The sequence below is a fragment of the Oncorhynchus clarkii genome, chromosome 20 (genome assembly GCF_045791955.1).
Source record: "Oncorhynchus clarkii lewisi isolate Uvic-CL-2024 chromosome 20, UVic_Ocla_1.0, whole genome shotgun sequence".
Taxonomy (NCBI): Eukaryota; Metazoa; Chordata; class Actinopteri; order Salmoniformes; family Salmonidae; genus Oncorhynchus; species Oncorhynchus clarkii.
This window is the reverse complement of record NC_092166.1, coordinates 51,356,988-51,376,322: the sequence shown is the minus strand read 5'-3', so window position 1 is coordinate 51,376,322 and position 19,335 is coordinate 51,356,988. Positions and strand designations below refer to the sequence as shown.

Genomic DNA, 19,335 nt, shown 5'->3' with positions numbered 1-19,335 from the left:
CAATACACCATCAATACATATACTTCTTCGCCATACAGTGTGTGGGTGGGGCCATTTCAGATCATCAGCGATGTGTATGCCGAGGAACTTGAAGCTTTCCACCTGCTCCACTGCGGCCCCGTTGAAGTGGATAGGGGGCTGCTCCCTCTGTCGTTTCCTGAAGTACACTATCAGCTCCTTTGTTTTGTCGACATTGAGTGAGAGGTTATTTTCTTGGCACCACACTCCCAGGGTCCTCACCTCTCTGTAGGCGGTCTCATCATTGTTGGTAATCAGACCTACTACTGTTGTGTCTTCTGCAAACTTGATGATTGAGTTGGAAGATTGCGTGGCCACGCAGTCCTGGGTGAACAGGGACTACAGGAGGGGGCTGAGCACTCACAATTGTGGGGCCCCTGTGTTGAGGATCAACGAAGTGGAGGTGTTGTTTCTACCTTCACCACCTGGGGGCAACCCGTCAGTAAGTCCAGGACCCAGTTGCACACGGTGGGGTTCAGTCCCAGGGCCCCGAGCTTAAAGATGAGCTTGGAGGGTACTATGGTGTTGAATGCTGAGCGATAGTCAATGAACAGGATTCTTATACAGGTAGCTCTCTTGTACAGATGAGATAGGTCAGTGTGCAGTGTGATTGCATCGTCTGTGGATCTATTGGGGCGGTAAGCCCCTAAGTGGGTCTAGGGTGTCAGGTAAGGTAGAGGATTGATCCTTAACTAGCCTCTCAAAGCACTTCATGATGACAGAAGTGAGTGCTATGGGGCGATGGTTATTTAGTTCAGCTACCTTTGCTTCTTGGGTACAGGAACAATGGTAGACATCTTGAAGCAAGTGGGGACAGCAGACTGGGAGAGGGAGAGATTGAATAGGTCCGTAAACACTCCAGCCAGCTGGTCTGCGCATGCTCTGAGAACGCAGCTAGGGATGCCATCTGGGCCGGAAGCCTTGCGAGGGTTAACACGCTTAAATGTCTTACTCAAGTCGGCCACGGAGAAGGAGAGCCCACAAGGGGCCGTGTTGGTGGCACTGTGTTATCCTCAAAGCGGGCAAAGAAGGTGTTTAGCTTGTCCGGAAGCAAGACCTCAGTGTCCGCGACGTGGCTGGTTTTCCTTTTGTAGTCTGTGATTGTTTGTAGACCCTGCCACATACGTCTCGTGTCTGGGCCGTATAATTGCGACTCTACTTTGTCTCTATACTGACTTTTTGCCCGTTTGATTGCCTTACGAAAGGAATAGCTACACTGTTTGTATTCTACCATATTCCCAGTCACCTTGCCATGGTTAAATGTGGTGGCTAGCACTTTCAGATTTGCACGAATGCTGCCATCTATCCACGGTTTTTGGTTAGGGTAGGTTTTAAATAGTCACAGTGGGTACAACATCTCCTATACACTTCCTGATGAACTCAGTCAGTGTATCCATGTATTCGTTGATGTTATTATCAGAGGAACATATCCCAGTCTGCATGATCAAAATAATCTTAAAGCGTGGATTCCAATTGGTCAGACCAGCGTTGAATAGTTCTTAGCACGGGTACTTCCTGTTTGAGTTTCTGCCTATAGGAAGGGAGAAGAAAAAGGGAGCCGTGATCAGATTTGCCGAAGGGAGGGCGGAGGGCCTTGTAGGCATCCCAGAAGTTGGAGTAGCAGTGGTCAAGTGTTTTAGCAGCGCAAATACTACAGTCAATGTGTTGATAGAACTTCGGTAGCGTTTTCCTCAAATGTGCTTTGTTAAAATCCCCAGCTACAATAAATGTGGCCTCAGGATACTTTGCATAAAGTCCAGTGAAGTATACAAAATCGCTTGGGAGGTAATATGGTCGGCATTTGATTGTGACGTATTCTAGGTCGGATGAACAAAAGGACATGAGTTTCTGTATGTTATCACAATCACACCATCACTGGTTAATCGTGAAACATACACCCCTGTCTTTCTTCTTCACGGAGAGTTCTTTATTCTTGTCTGTGCGATATACTGAGAACCCAGCTGGCTGTATGGACAAAGACAGTATATCCCCAAAGAGCCATGTTTTCATGAAATAGAGTATGCTACAATCCCTGGAAGGAGATTCTCACCATGAGCTTGTCTACATTTTTATCCAGAGACTGAACATTAGCGAGTAATACACTTGGAAGCAGTGGATGGTGTGCGCGCATCGTTAGTCGGACAAGAAGCCCACTCCGAATACCTCTTCTACCCCGGCGGTATTTTGGATCAGCCTCTGGAATCAGTTCGTATTCCCGGTCGTAATGCTGGTGAGTTACCACCGCTCTGATATCCAAAATGTCTTTCCGGCAGTATGTAATAAACAATTCCCTGGACTAATAATGCAAGAAAAAAAACACACAAAAACTGCAAAGTTACTTAGGAGCTAGAAGCAGAGCTGCCCTATCTGTCAGCGCCATCTTTATATTTAAATATTAATTTAACCTTTATTTAACTAGGCAAGTCAGTTAAGATAAAGTTCTTCTTTACAATGACATCCTACCCCATACCAAACCGTAACCCAGACAACGGGCCAATTGTGCGCCGTCCTATGGGACTCCCAATCACGGACGGTTGTGATCACAGGGTCTGTAGTGACGCCTCTAGCACTGAGATGCAGTGCCTTAGACTGCTGCGCCACTCGGGAGCCCCATATTGCTTTATTAACCATAAAGACTCACTGCTGTCATCGCTGCCAAAGGCGCTTCTACAGAGTACTGACTCAGGGGTGTGAATACTTACAGTAACAGTCAAAAGTTTGTCTGCACCTACTCATTCAAGGGTTTTTATTTATTTTTTTACTATTTTCTACATTGTAGAATAATAGTGAAGACATCACAACTATGAAATAACAGATATGGAATCATGTAGTAACCAAAAAAAGAAGTGTCAAACTAATCAAAATATATTTTAGATTTTTCAAAGTAGCCATCCTTTGCCTTGATGACAGCTTTGCACACACTCTTGGTATTCACTCAACCAGCTTCACCTGGAAGGCATTTCCAACAGTCTTGAAGGAATTCCCACATATGCTGAGCACTTGTTGGCTGCTTTTCCTTCACTCTGTGGTCCAACTCATCCCAACCCATCTCAATTTGGTTGAGGTTGGGGGATTGTGGTGGCCAGGTTATCTGATGCAGCACTGCATCACTCTCCTTGGTCAAATGGCAATTACACAGCCTGGAAATGTGATTTGGGTCATTGTATTTTTATTTATTATGGATTCCCATCAGCTGTTGCCAAGGCAGCAGGTACTTTTCCTTGGGTCCAGCAGAATTAAGGCAGCTATACAGTTTTAAAAACATTACAATACATTCATTACAAAATTCACTAAGTGTGTGCCCTCAGGCCCATACTCCACATATCTACAACACAAAATCCATGTGTACGTGTGTGTATAGCAAGTATGTTATCATGTGTGTGTATGCATGTGTCTGCGTCTACGTTTGTTACTTCACAGTCCCCGCTGTTCCATAAGGTGTATTTTTTACCTGCTTTTTAAATCTGATTCTACTGCTTACAAATACACCTCCTCCTCCATGCTTCATGGAGATCATCCGTTCACCTACTCCGTCTCAAAAAGACATAGCAATTGGAACCAACAATATCAAACGACAGATTTCCACCGGTCTAATGTCCATTGCTACTGTTTCTTGGCCCAAGCAAGTCTCTCTTCTTATTGGTGTCCTTCAGTAGAGGTTTCTTTGCAGCAATTCAACCATGAAGGCCTGATTCACGCAGTCTCCTCTGAACAGTTGATGTTGAAATGTCTGTTACTTGAATTTTGTGAAGCATTTATTTGGGCTGCAATCTGAGGCTGGTAACTCCAATGAACTTTTCATCTGCAGCATAGGTAACTGGGTCTTCCTGTCCTGTGGCAGTCCTCATGAGAGCCAGTTTCATCATAGTGCTTAATGTTTTTTACAACTGCACTTGAAGAATCATTCAAAGTTCTTGAAAATGTTCCACATTGACTGACCTTGATGTGTTAAAGTAATGATGGACTGTCATTTCTCTTTGCTTATTTGAGCTGTTCTTGCCATAATATGGACGTGGTCTTTTACCAAATCATCTGTACACCACCCCTACCTTAATACAATACAACTGAATGGCTCAAACGCATTAAGAAAATAAATTCCACAAATTAACTTTTAAGAAGGCACACCTGTTAATTGAAACGCAGTCCCAGTGACTACCTCGAAGATGGTTGAGAAAATGCCAAGAGCGTGCAAAGCTGTCATCATTGCAAAGGGTGGCTACTTTGAAGAAAGTAGTTTAACCTTTCTGGCGCAGGCTATCCGCTAGCGACCCTCCTCGACAACATCCGGTGAAATTGCAGAGCGCCAAATTCAAAATACAGAAAGTCATAATAAACATTCATAAAAAATACAAGTGTTATACATTGGTTTAAAGAGGAACTTCTTGTTAATCCAGCCGCTCTGTCAGATTTCAAAAAGGCTTTAAGGCGAAAGCATACCATGCGATTATCTGAGGACAGCGCCCCGCATACAAAAACATACAAACATTTTACTACCAAGTAAAGGAATTACAAAAGCTTTGAAGATCTTCATATGGTTGCAGTCACAAGAGTCCCAGCTACACAATAAATGTTCATTTTGTTCAATAAAGTCCTTCTTTATATCCCAAAAACTCAGTTTTGTTGGCGCATTTTGTTCAGTAATCCACTGGCTCAAAAGCGGTCAAAACATGCAGACGAATAAATCCTAATAGTACCGGTAAAGTTCGCTGAAACATGTCAAACGATGTTTATAATTAATCCTCAGGTTGTCAATTGTCTAAATAATTGATAATATTTCAACTGGACAATAGCGTATTCAATAGAAAGGAAAAACAACGAAGGGCACGTAAATCGGTCACACGCGCAAACCAGCACTGCATGATTCTACAGTCCACTGACAGAAAGGTCTCATTCTTCTTCATTTTTCAGAAAACAAGCCTAAAACAATGTCTAAAGACTGTTGACATCTAGTGGAAGCCATAGGAACTGCAATCTGGGTCCTAACCCATTAGATACTCTATAGGAATTCAATTGAAAAATGCCCACATCAAAAAAAAATCCCACTTCCTGGATGGATTTTCCTCAGGTTTTTGCCTGCCGTATCAGTTCTGTTATAGTAAGACATTATTTTAACAGTTTTGGAAACGTTAGAGTGTTTTCTATCCAAATCTACCAATTATATGCATATCCTAGCTTCTGGGCCTGAGTAACAGGCAGTTTACTTTGGGCATGCTTCTCATCCAGACGTCGAAATACTGCCCCCAAGCCGTAAGAAGTTAACTCTACAGGATCGGTGGGTCCCCCATGGGACGGTTGAGCTAACGTAGGCTAATGCGATTAGCATGAGGGTGTAAGTAACAAGAACATTTCCCAGGACATAGACATATCTGATATTGTCAGAAAGCTTAAATTCTTGTTAATCTAACTGCACTGTCCAATTTACAGCAGCTATTACAGTGAAATAATACAATGCTATTGTTTGAGGAGTGCACAGTTATGAACTTATGAAAAGTTATGAATTAACCAATTAATCACATTTGGGCAGTCTAAGTACAACATTTTGAACAGAAATGCAAAGGTTCATTGGATCAGTCGAAAATGTTGCACATACACAAATGGCCAAAATCTAAATTGCGCCTTGGCTGGAATAATACATTATGGCCTTTCTCTTGAATTTCAAAGATGGTACAAAAAAAATATGGTTTTTGCTTTGTATTATCTTGTACAAGATTTAATGTGTTATATTCTCCTACATTCATTTCACATTACCACAAACTTCAAAGTGTTTCCATTCAAATGGTATCAAGAATATGCATATCCTTGCTTCAGATCCTGAGCTTTGGGTATGTCATTTTAGGCGAAAACGGATGTATATTATTAAATCCAATTTATATTCATCTTCTGCTTCAGAAAACAAGAGTGATGCAACAAAGAAATCATATTGGTTTGACTGTAGTGGAATTTCGGGAATTTAAATAAATAGCCATATAATCTCCTTGTGAGCATGCTCAATAAATCAAAATGGTTGGATAACACACCCATTATAAAGATATTAATAATTTCAAAAGGTTTGGAAACTTGCCACGACTGTCAACTAAACTTGCAACAAATGTTACATGGCGCTAGTAATGCTTTTCAAATCTTGTCACGACAAATGCTGTAATAATTCAGCCACTGCTCCAATTAAATCATTAAAAAACTCCCTCGTTGCTTGCTTGTAACCCCTACGGCACAATATGGTTTATCCTTCCTTTATAAAGAACCAGGAAGACAAAGTGGTGAGAGGAACATAAACTGGGTGTGATTAGAGGGAGGTAAGCAATGCCTCACAGAGCGCTGAGCGATAGCCTGGAATCAAGTTCTCCCTTCACCAGCCCCCTGCACCCTCGCCCTATTTAGAGAGAACAAGGCCCATAGGTGCCATTTGGGATGCACCCCTACTGTATAGTGTTTGTCGGGCTCAGGAGAGAACAGCCTAACATCAAGGATCAGCTTAAAAGTATAAATCTTCATCTTTAGGTGAAAGGGGGTCGAAACTTCTCTGACCCTGGATCAGTGTCTAGAGGTGGCGTCATTCTACTAAGTGTGGGGAACTGGAACTGCAACACTTGAACCATGGAGTCCTCAGTTGACATTGATACTAATATATTGATGATAAATTGAGATAAAAATGACCAGCGGATTCCTTTGGGGTTGCAACTAGATTGTGCCCAGAAACTTTGGTTTGGTTTTAATTTTGGATTCATGAGGAAAAAAGCTAAACATAAAACCCTATGTCCCAATCCTTGACGCTCAGAAATACCTCTAAGAATAAGTAGAGGTTAACCCATAGATATAGAAGACTATTGTTCTTGCTGTATTGTCTATGGGTTACCCCTAACCACTGATACGGGCATAGATATTTTTTCCTCCTCCTAAGGGTTAAGGTTAAGATTGGGGTTATGCTAATGTGAGGTTAGGGGTATCTTTTACCTTGAGCCCCCCCCCCCCTAACCGTTCCATCACAGGACTGACTCACCAGGGGGTCTCTCTCGCCCCCCACCAGCAGTTTGACGGCGCCGTCCTTCAGAGCCAGGGAGCGCACAGTGCTGCTCTCACTGTCGGCCACGTACAGGCACCCCCAGGGCTCCTCCGGAGCGGGGGCCAGGCCCGAGGGCTGGGCAAAGCCGGCCTTTTGGGGGTAGGCGTTGTTGCGGTTCTCTTCGTTGCCACTGCCGGCGAAGCGCACACACGTCCCCGCTTTGGACTCGCTGGAGGGAGTTGTCATGCTGTTAATATTATCATCTGTGTGTATGTAGCTTATGTGATACAGTGGTTAGTTCCGCGGAACCTGGCACACATGTATATCAGTCGGCATGGGCTCGAATCCGACCCATGCCCTTCTGACTCATAATATCGCCTAACTTTCCTGTCCCTTCTTCACTGTCCTCTCTCAATGAATACATAAAACCCTCCAAAATAAAATGATAATCCATCACAGGCACTAAAGCTTACAGTCAAATCGATGGAATGGTGAAATATCACAACATTGGTCTGTAAACCAATCCTAGCCTCAGGAGGCCCATTGTTTGATCCGAAGGAACTGGATTGGTGTTACTTAAGTAATATGGTGCAAGCTCCCCTGACAGTGGATCTGTCACATTATTGGGTTCTCGTACAGATTTGAAAACACCAAAAGGGGTAGATAGAAGCTAATAGCCTACTTGAGTCTAGACTGAATATACGGAAGAAGAACATTATCAGGCCCTGAAACAGTTGCCAGTGCAATTATGTGCCAGTCGCTCACCTTCTTTTAGGCAACTTCCCATTTTCCAGGAACAGAGCCCAGATCTGGTGTGTCCCTGCCATGGCCACCCACAGCATGTTATCCTCCTCACCGCCTGGAAAGTAACACAGAAATACACCTTTCACACTACTGAGCGAGCCGAATCGAGCAAAGCCGAGCTATACTGTACTGCTCTTGCCTGATCACACATCCACCTTTCTTTACCAGATCCATTGACTTGATCTGAGATTACCTCAAATAACCAGGAAGGACAGATGGATTTTTTTAAAGTATTCAAGGCATATACCAGGGCCATACACTTGAATACTTTAGATCTGCAACAAGACATTGAGTACACAGGACCCAAATATTTCAGAGCTCATACTAATGCTTTTAGTCATTGGATACAGTCTAAAATAAATCCTTTATATTCAAGCAAGGACACAAAACATCTCTCCTATACTCACATGCTACCCATATCAGCTTAAACAGAGTAATATTTGCTAGCAAATCTCTATGGGGTCAATTTCACACCTTAAGTATTGAATTCAAAATAAAATAAATTGTAAATATGAAAAATAAAGTTGAAAATGTAAAAAATAATATTTGAGGAAAAGTGAAATGATGGATGTTGAGATAACAAAACAAATCAAAAGGAACATGTGTAAAATTGTAAACAAAAATAATGCTGGGTCCAGCAAAATTAAAGCAAAAAAATACATTACATTCACAACAGATTTCACATAGTCCCCACTGTTCCATAAGGTGTATTTGTCTGTTTTTTAAATATAATTTTACTGCTTGCATGAGTTATTGATGTGGAATAGAGTTCCATGTGGTCATGGCTCTATGTAGTACTATGCGCCTCCCAGAGTCTGTTCTGGACTTGGGGACTGTGAAGAGACCTCTGTTGACATGTCTTGTGGGGTCTGAGCTGTGTGCCAGTAGTTCAAACAGACAGCTCGGTGCATTCAACATACCTCTAACAAATACAAGTTGTGATGAAGTCAATCTCTCCTCTACTTTGAGCCAGGAGAGTTAGACATGCATATTATTAATGTTAGCTCTATGTGTCCATCCAAGGGCCAGTCATGTTGCTCTGTTCTGAACCAATTGCAATGGTCCTAAGTCTCTCTGTGGCACCTGACCACTGGACTGAACAGTAGCCCAGGTGCGACAAAACTAGGGCCTGTAAGACCTGCCTTGTTGATAGTGTTGTTAAGAAGGCAGAGCAGCAATATATTTTGGACAGATACTGTTGTATCAATATGTTTTGACCATGACATTTTACAATTCAGGGTTACTCCAAGCAGTTTACTCTCCTCAACTTGGTCAATTACCACATTCTTTATTACACGATTTAGTTGAGGTTTAGGGTTTGGTGAATTATTTGTCCCAAATACAATTCTTTTAGTTTGAAATATTTAGGATTAACTTATTTTGGCACCCATTCTGAAACTAACTGCAGCTCTTTGTTAAGTGTTGCAGTCATTTCAGTAGCTGTGGTAGCTGACATGTATAGTGTTGAGTCATCCGCATACAGTTTAAGTCATAAGTTTACATACACTTAGGTTGGAGGCGTTAAAACTAGTTTTTCAACCACTCCCCAAATTTCTTGTTAACAAACTATAGGTTTGGCAAGTCGGTTAGGACATCTACTTTGTGCATGACAAGTAATTTTTCCAACAATTGTTTACAGACAGATTACTTCACTTATAATTCACTGATTCACAATTCCAGTGGGTCAGAAGTTTACATACACTAAGTTGATGTATTTCAAGGCCTACCTTCAAACTCAGTGCCTCTTTGCTTGACATCATGAGAAAATCAAAAGAAAATCAGCCAAGACCTCAGATAATACATTGTAAACCTCCACAAGTCTGGTTCATCCTTGGGAGCAATTTCCAAACGCCTGAAGGTACCACGTTCATCTGTACAAACAATAGTACGCAAGTATAAACACCATGTGATCACGCAGCAGTCATACCGCTCAGGAAGGAGACGCGTTCTGTCTCCTAGAGATGAACGTACTTTCGTACGAAAAGTACAAGATGTGAAGATGCTGGAGGAAACGGGTACAAAAGTATCTATATCCACAGTAAAACGAGTCCTATATTGACATAACCTGAAAGGCTGATTAGCAAGGAAGAAGCCACTGCTCCAAAACCACCATAAAAAAAGCCAGACTACGATTTGCAACTACACATGGGGACGAAGATCGTACTTTTGGAGAAATGTCCTCTAGTTTGATGAAACAAAAATAGAACTGTTTGGCCATCGTTATGTTTGGAGGAAAACGGGGGACGCTTGCAAGCTGAAGAACACCATCCCAACCGTGAAGCATGTGGGTGGCAGCATCATGTTGTGGGGGTGCTTTGCTGCAGGAGGAACTGGGTGCACTTCACAAACTAGATGGCATCATGAGGGAGGGAAATCATGTGGATATATTGAATAAACATCTCAAGACATCAGTCAGGAAGTTAAAGCTTGGTCGCAAATGGGTCTTCCAAATGGACAATGACCCCAAGCATACTTCCAAAGTTGTGGCAAAATGGCTTACGAACAACAAAGTCAAGGTATTGGAGTGGCCATCACAAAGCCCTGACCTCTATCATATAGAACATTTGTGGGCAGAACTGAAAAAGCTTGTGCGAGCAAGGAGGCCTACATACCAGCTCTGTCAGGAGGAATGGGCCAAAATTCACCCAACTTATTGTGGGAAGCTTGCGGAAGGCTACCCAAAACATTTGACCCTAGTTAAACAATTTAAAAGGCAATGCTGCCAAATACTAATTGAGTGTATGTAAACTTCTGACCCACTGGGAATCTGATGAAATAAATAAAAGCGGAATTAAATTATTCTCTACTATTATTCTGAAATGTCACATTCTTAAAATAAAGTGGTGATCCTAACTGACCAATGACAGGGACGTTTTACTCAGATTAAATGTCAGGAATTGTGAGAACCTGAGTTTAACCTCTTGAAGCTAGAGGGCACTATTTTTATGTTTGGATAAATAACGTTCCCAAAGTAAACGGCCTATTTCTCAGGACCAGATGCTAGAATATGCATATAATTGACAGATTAGGATAGAAAACACTCTAAAGTTTCCAAAACTGTCAAAATATTGTCTGTGAGTATAACAGAACTGATTTTGCAGGCGAAACCCTGAGGAAAATCAAACCAGGAGGTGGTTTCTATTTTGAAAACTCCATGTTCCATAGCCTGCCTTTGCTCCATTTAAAGGGATATCAACCAGATTCCTTTCCCCATCGCTTCCTCAAGGTGTCAACAGTCTACAAACATAGTTTCAGGCTTTTATTTTGAAAAATGATTGAGAAAGATAACGTGTCATTTTATGGCCGGGTGCCAGCAGCGTTTTGCTTGGCGCAACAGAGTTTGGGCAGCCAATGCCTTTCCCTCTCCTACTGAAAAAGACAGTTGCGGTTGATATATTATTGATTATATATTTTAAAAACAACCTGAGGATTGATTATAAAAAACGTTTTACATGTTTCTGTGGACATGACGGATACTATTTGGAATTTGTCTGCGTTGTCGTGACCGCTCTTTCCTGTGGATTTCTGAACAAACGGAGGTATTTTGGATATAAAAATAATCTTTATGGAACAAAAGGAACATTTGTGTAACTGGGAGTCTCGTGAGTGAAAACATCCGAAGATCAAAGGTAAACGATTAATTTGATTGCTTTTCTGATTTTCGTGACCAAGCTACTTGATGCTAGGTGTTCATAATGTTTTGTCAAGCGATCGATAAACTTACAAACGCTTGGATTGCTTTTTTGCTTTTGCTGTAAAGCATATTTTCAAAATCTGACACGACAGGTGGATTAACAAAAAGCTAAGCTGTGTTTTGCTATATTGCACTTGTGATTTCATGAATATAAATATTTTTAGTAATATTATTTGAATGTGGCGCTATGCAATTCAGCGGTTGTTGATGACAATTATCCCGCTAAAGGGATGGGTAGCGTCAAGAAGTTAAATGTATTTGGCTAAGGTGTATGTAAACTTCCGACATCAACTGTACATAGCCTTCTAAGGCACTGCATCTCAGTGCTAGAGGCGTCACTACTGACCCTGGTTCGATCCCGTGCTGTATCACAACCGGTCGTGATTGGGCGTCCCATAGGACGGCGCACAATTGGCCCAGCGTCGTCCGGGTTATGGTTTGGCCGGGGTAGGCTGTCATTGTAAAATAAGAATTTGCTCTTAACTGACTTGCCTAGTTAAATAAAGGTTAAATTTTAAAAAAGTAAATACTCAAAGCCAGTGGCATGTCGTTAGTAAAGATGGAAAAAAGTAAGGGGCCTAGACAGCTGCCCAGGGGAATTCCTGATACCACCTGGATTTTGTTGGAGGCTTCCATTAAAGACCACCCTCTGTGTTCTGTTAGATGGGTAACTCTTTATCCACAATGTAGCAGGGGGTGTAAAGTCATAACAGGTTTTTCCAGCAACAGGCTATGATCAATAATGTCAAAACCCGCACTGAAGTCTAACAAAACAGACCCAACAATCTTTTTATCATCAATTTCTCTTAGCCAATCATCATTCATTTGTGTAAGTGCTGTACTTGTTGAATGTAACCTATTGAATCTATTTCGCCTACATGGGATCTTTGCTTTCACTGGCAGTTGTTTTCGATGGTTTTGGAAACATGTTTCTGAGAAGGCAGGGCTTGGAGGGAGGAGTAGATAATGAGTCTTTATTGGTCCACTAGTTTTGGAGTGACGATTCATCGTAACCAAATCAATGAGCTGAATAGACAGACAGAGGAAGGTGGAAAACTGAAAAAAAATGCATTTGTTTTCAAATAATATGCTCTTGCTGTAAATATATTTGCATTAAAGTTTTTTTGTTTCGGTTTTGATAGTTTACAATTCTAAAAATATATATATTTTATCTTGACAGATTGTAAATTACTTTTATATCATTATATCCTCTTAGTATGAATAGAATAGTTTTTATTTCCTTGCAGCTCTGTGTACGAGAAAGTGTAATTATTTAGTGGACTGCAATAGACTGTAGGAATGTGCACTCCCAACAACTCAATGCCTCTGATAAGAAGTCCTGTGATATGAGAAATCCTGGGTGATGGAAAAGTACTGAAGTACATCTTTGTGGAAGGGAGGGGGTGAGAGCTAAGGGTATAAAGTGGACACTGCAATTGATTCAAGGTATGTATTCAGCTTTACATCTTCTCTGAGTAAATATTTGAAACGTCACTGGGAGTTTGGGCTCTTTTGTATGATATGTTTATTGTATATTGGTCTTCTTATTAATTGCCGTTTTCAGCAGGATTTCAAGCTTAAGGAACAGGTTTGGGAGGAAGGAGAATCAGTAGTGGAGGAGGCCAGCCAATAAATAAAGGTACGCTTGTATCCTACTAATTCCTCAAGTGCCCCTTAAGGGCCATCTACCCATTCTGTTTGTCAACCTGTAGTGAGCCTTGAGATTGTTGAATCAAAGTATATGTGGAGAGTGAAGTTTTAAAATGTTTAAGCGAATCGGCGATATGGCTATTTAGGAAAAATCCTGTGTGTGCTTGTGACAGATGGATGCATCCTCTCCGTAACTGGTGGATAGAACCATTGTTATTAAATCTGAGGCCAGTTTATTAGTGGATAGCTCTAGGGATGAAGAAGTATCTTATGTATAGGATTCCACCGGAGATAAAAACTAGATCGTATGCGCATAGTTCTGGGGTGGGGAGTTTGTTGAGACTACACAAAAAGCCTCCACCAAAACAGACAGCGGGCGGTGTGATTGATTCCCATGTTTATGTGCTACCTATGAGAAGACTCCCAAAGAATCTCTATGATGTGGTCTTGGTGATTGGAGTCACCCGTGTAAGGGACATGCCCATCAAGGAACTGCATCTCAGTGCAAAAGGCTTCACTGCAGTCCCTGGTTCGAATCCAGGCTGCATCACATCTGGCCGTGATTGGGAGTCACATAGGGCGGTGCACAATTGGCCCAGCGTCATCCTGGTTTGGCCAGGCCGTCATTGTAAATAAGAATTTGTTCTTAACCGACTTGCCGAGTTAAATAAAAAATAAAATCAATGGATAGCTCTGGGTGAGGAAGAGTCTTAGGGCAGGTCTTCCAGGGCAGGACCTCACCGAAAAATGTGTTTGAAGTCATATAGACTACGCAGGGTAAAAACGTACCAATGTTATTGGTAGGTGCTACCTACTAGAAGATCCCTTAATGATCTATATTGGCCCCAGTGGGGTAAATAAACTTATTATATAGGTCCCCATATACAAAAATGTAGGCAGTGGTTTTGGCATGTTCATTGAGGACAGGTGGGTGAAGTAGCCAGTGCATTTAGGCTTTAACAGTGTATGGTTCAGGGGTGGGAATTGTATCTAACAGATTACGAAGGAGAATATATAGAAAATATTCCTAAAATGTATGAATCCAGAAATTCAGACTGGAAAATTAACAATTAGTGAGTGGTGATCAAGTAGTAAAGTATATATATGAAGTATTATCAAAGGATGCACTATAAAAGCAGCACAATATAACCCACAATTGTGAATTAAAGTAGTTTTAGATGGAGTCGCTGCTTATTGGGAAAAAACTTGGGTTCCAATTTATGAATATGAATGAGAGACATTGTGTAGATTTGGTGACTATACATTCAGTTCATCGAACTTTTACATTCAACCATCGAGAAGTCATTTTTGTAAAAATAAGTAGAGGCAAGAATAAAGAGCTTGGTGGTAATATGGCTCTTCCTGCTTCCCAATCTGTGGGATGTTATGCTGCAGAGTCTAAAACACGCAGCAAAAAGTAGGCCCCTTTGCTATTATGTAAATAGTTAATTTTGAAACAACATTCCTCAATTCAAAATCACCCACCAAGTGTAAAGAGACTAAAACATGACTGGAAACTACGCAGAAAGCGTTAGGAGAAAGTGACCAGCTTATCGCTGGTCTCCTACCAAAGATTAATGCATCACGGTACTTTGCTATGAGCTATGAGCACACCAAACATCTTTGTTGTTGTCGTCTGAGTCTGTTGCGTCTTTCTTGTAGTCTGCTCTGTGCATTATTTCCATCTGTGGTCTGTTTTGTCACAAAATTCTAAATGATCCATCTCTTTGACTCAGTATATAGGGATTAGATTAATTTCACAGCATAACCACACAAAATAAAAAAGGCCAATCAATGGACAGTATAGGCTGGATGTGTGCAAAATGCATAGGCTACAGGTTAAAGTACATACGGTTGTGAAAGTGGCTGTCTCATTGACCTAGGCCAATTTGGACTGGTCACGACCAGCTACAGTGACTGTCAATCATCAAATCATTGGATTGAGAGAAGATAAAAAAATACTTCTGTTTATTCGATTTCATATATCATATTCATATGATCAAAAACATGAAGAACGGCCCATCTATCATTCTGTGTTGTCTGGAAGCCGAATATTAAGTGGCCAAAACACGGACAGTAATGCAAAGTGAAACATGTATTTCTAAATGAAACAGTTACTACAGTACATTCTGAAATAATTCAGACCCTTGACCTTTTCCACATTTTGTTACATTACAGCTTTATTGCAAAATGTATTCAATATTTTTTTTTACCTCATCAATCTACACACAATACCCCACAATGACAAATCAAAAACAGTTTTAGACATTTCTGCACATTTAGTCAGAATAAAAAACAGAAATAACAAATTTACACAAGCATTCAGACCCTTTACTCAGTACTTTGTTAAAGCACCTTTGGCAGCGATTACAGCCGAGTCTTCTTGAGAATGATGCTTCAAGCTTGGCACACCTGTATTTGGGGAGTTTCTCTCATTATTTTCTGCAGATCCTCTCAAGCTCTGTCAGGTTGGATGGGGAGTGTCACTGCACAGCTATTTTCAGGTCTCTCCAGAGATGTTTGATCAGGTTCAAGTCCGGGCTCTAGCTGGGCCACTCAGGGGCATTCAGAGACTTGTCCCAAAGCCACTCCTGCGTTGTCTTGGCTGTGTGCTTATAATCGTTGTCCTGTTGGAAGGTGAACCTTTGTCCCAGTTTGAGGTCCTGAGCGCTCTGGATACGGAAAAAAAAAATCAAAAGACCTCTGTACTTTACTCCGTTCATCTTTACCTCGATCTTGACTAGTCTCCCAGTCCCTGCCGCTGAAAAACATCCCCACAGCATGATGCTGCCACCACCATGCTTCACCGTAGGGTTGATGAGGAAAATGTTTTATTGAATCTATTTTAAAATAGACTGACAAGTTTCAGCAGAAAGTTCTTTGTTTCTGGCCATTTTGAGCCTGTAATCGAACCCAAAAACGCTGATGCTCCGTTCAACTAGTCTAAAGAAGGCCAGTTTTATTGCTTCTTTAATCAGGACAAGTTTTCAGCTGTGCTAACATAATTGCAAAAGGGTTTTCTAATGTCAATTTCCCTTTAAAAATTATCAACTTGGATTACCTAACACAACGTGCCATTGGAACACAGGAGTGATGGTTGCTGATAATGGGCCTCAGTACACCTATGTAGATATTCAATAAAAATAAAAAAAAAATCAGCCGTTTCCAGCTACAATAGTCAATTACAACATTAAACAATGTCTACACTATGTCTGATCAATTCGATGTTATTTTAATGGGCAAAAATGTGCTTTTCTTTCAAAAACAAGAACATTTCTAAGTGACCCCAAACTTTTGAACAGTAATGCATATTTCCCTCTGTCTGTAAATGTACATTCTGCCACAGTCGGTGTGTGCTAAGTTAAGGGTCATGAATTCGAGTGATAGTGCTTCACGTTGAGTCTGTCATTCTAAATTTGGGTTGAATAAGTTATCAATAGTTCTAACGATGATTCGGAAAGGCTAGGAGAGAGAGAGCACAAAGTGAGGGGAGGGTGCAGTGCTCCAATCTATGGAGTCTAGAGAGGGTTTCCTCACAAGATAGTAGGGGTTTTGTAGTTGGGCTAACCACGACAGTAGGGGTTTTGTTTTACCATATATCATCATAATCTTGTTAAGGCGCATCAATACATATGGCTTTCTGGGTGATACAGTACAGTTAATTAAGGCTTGTAGTCTGCGTCTTGCTTTGACACCCGAGGATGAGCATAAGGTTTTTATTCTAAGAGAAATTAAACTTTTCAATTATATTGAACTCCCAACCAGTCACGTTGTGCAGCCCCATTATTGGCTATTAGCAGGACAACAGACTCTTACCAACACCTCTCTGTATTTTGATACTTTGTGCAAGGCAATTGATTAGCATTAAAAACTTTGTGGATGGGGTCTCCCGAGTGGCGCAGCGGTCTAAGACACTGCATCGCAGTGCAAACGACGTTGCTACAGATGCTGGTTCGATACCGTGCCGACCGGGACACCCATGAGGTGACGTACAATTGGCCCAGCGTCATCCGGTTTAGGGGAGGGTTTTGGCTGGCCAGGATGTCTTTGAAAAAATGATCTCCAAAATATCGTTATTTTTTAAACAAACAATTTAGAATCCTCTAAATGTAATTATTTGCAGAGAGCCATATAGATTGCAAAATAGTTGAGAAGAGATTTGATGGGACATGGTTTATGAATTGACATGAAGTTTTCCGTTCCTCCTGAACAATAGTGTAAGAATTGCTAGTTCTCGGTCTTGCACGCACACCCCCCCAAAAAAAGACAATTTTTTTTGTTTCTACTTGATCAGAACAATCTGTAACTGGACTGTAGCATATTACTTACAATAAATTACATGAGAAGCACACATTTGTAAATCCCAAACTATAAAAATATGGCAACGGTGGGCTTTTGGTTTCTCTCCCTCTAAAAACAGAGATAAATCATTTAAAATAACAAACTGGCTTTAATTGACAAATTAGTAAGAATGTCTCACCCCATGTTCAAGAATGGCCTTTTTCTTGCTCACTTTCGGAAACAAAATCTCCAAAATATCATTATTTTTAAACAAAGCGATTATAAATTTAAAATTATATAAAAACTCCTTAGATATTCTCACATATCAGATTTGCCCTAACGAAAAATGCCCCTTAGATATTAATTTAGAATCCTCCAATCCTCTAAATGTAATTATTGGCGGAGAGTCACATCATTGAAAAAATTATTTCTAGATTTACTGTAGGCGACATGAGTCTCACTAGTGTTGAGTAATGTGCTGTTAAGTGGTGTAGGTCTTTTTTTTTAATTAAAAAAGCATATTGAAGTTAGAGGCAATAGGACTTGAAGCATTTGCCTACTCGCGTGTGGTCAACTATTTCAGCACCGTTTCCCGCTGCTCTGAGACAAGCATGGGGACTGGTCTTGATAAATCAATGAGATTTTTATTTTCACTGAATCTGTGTTTGGGTATTGGTTAGACTACAATTAGGGTGTGGAAATCCCATATTCTATGTTCTTAAAAAAAAAAGGTTTTAAATTCTCTGGTACAGCCAATATTGATGACTATCAATTGCTTCACAAAGACACTCTGGTGGTCAAACTAGCACTAAATTGAATTAACCTCTTGCGACGAGCAAACCCGTATCCGGGAGCGTAATCATAGCCTCAAATGCATTAGCATAACGCAGCGGACATAAACTTTTCCTATTCATGAAAATCGCAAATGAAATGAAATAAATATATTCAAACACAAGCTTAGTCTTTTGTTAACAACACTGTCATCTCAGATTTTCAAAATATGCGTTACAGCCAACGCTAGACAAGCATTTGTGTAAGTTTATCAGGGCATAATGCTATGCTAGGCTCTGCTGGCAGCAGGCAACATTTTCACAAAAATAAGAAAAGCAACCAAATTAAATAATTTACCTTTGAAGAACTTCAGATGCTTTCACTCAGGAGACTCCCAGTTAGATAGCAAATGTTCCTTTTTTCCAAAAATATTATTTTTGTAGGCGAAAGAGCTCCCGTTTCTTCATCATGCTTTGGCTGAGAAATCGACCGGAAAATGCTGCAACTATAACGCCAAACTTTTTTCAAAATTTGCTCCATAATATCGACAGAAACACGGCAAACGTTGTTTAGGATCCATACTCAAGGTGTTTTTAACATATATATTTGATAATATATCCGTCGAGGCAATTGGTTTCTCATAAGAAGCGATTGGAAAAATGGCTACCTCAGTATTTTACGCAAGATTTTCTGCGGGAGACACCATGTGACCACATGCTATATATGGTCCCTTACAGCCATTCTTTAATGGAAATGCCTAAAAAGACGTCACAATGCTGTAGACACCTTGGGGAAAACGTAAGCTCATTCACAGCCATATAAGGAGTCATTGGCATGAGGCGGTTTCAAAAAATGCGGCACTTCCTGGTTGGATTTTTATCTGGGTTTCGCCTGTAACATCAGTTATGTGGCACTCACAGACAATATCTTTGCAGTTTTGGAAACGTCAGAGTGTCTTCTTTCCAAAGCTGTCAATTATATGCATAGTCGAGCATCTTTTCGTGACAACGGGAACGTTTTTCATCCAAAAATTAAAATAGCGCCCCCTAAATCCAAGAGGTTAAGAACAAATTCTTATTCACATTGACGACCTACACTGGCCAAACCTGGACGACGC

The 19,335-nt window shown here is 40.8% G+C and overlaps 1 protein-coding gene across 1 annotated transcript in view; it reads right to left on the bottom strand.

The window, feature by feature from the left end:
* Positions 1-19,335, bottom strand: part of LOC139376480 (NHL repeat containing 2) — a 50,938-nt gene that overhangs the window by 8,855 nt on the left and 22,748 nt on the right. Inside the window, exons 7-8 of the mRNA XM_071119112.1 lie at positions 7,784-7,877; positions 7,016-7,247 (exon numbers count right to left, since the gene is read on the bottom strand). Coding sequence (XP_070975213.1) covers positions 7,016-7,247; positions 7,784-7,877 — 326 coding nt within the window. The remainder of the gene's footprint in view (positions 1-7,015; positions 7,248-7,783; positions 7,878-19,335) is intronic.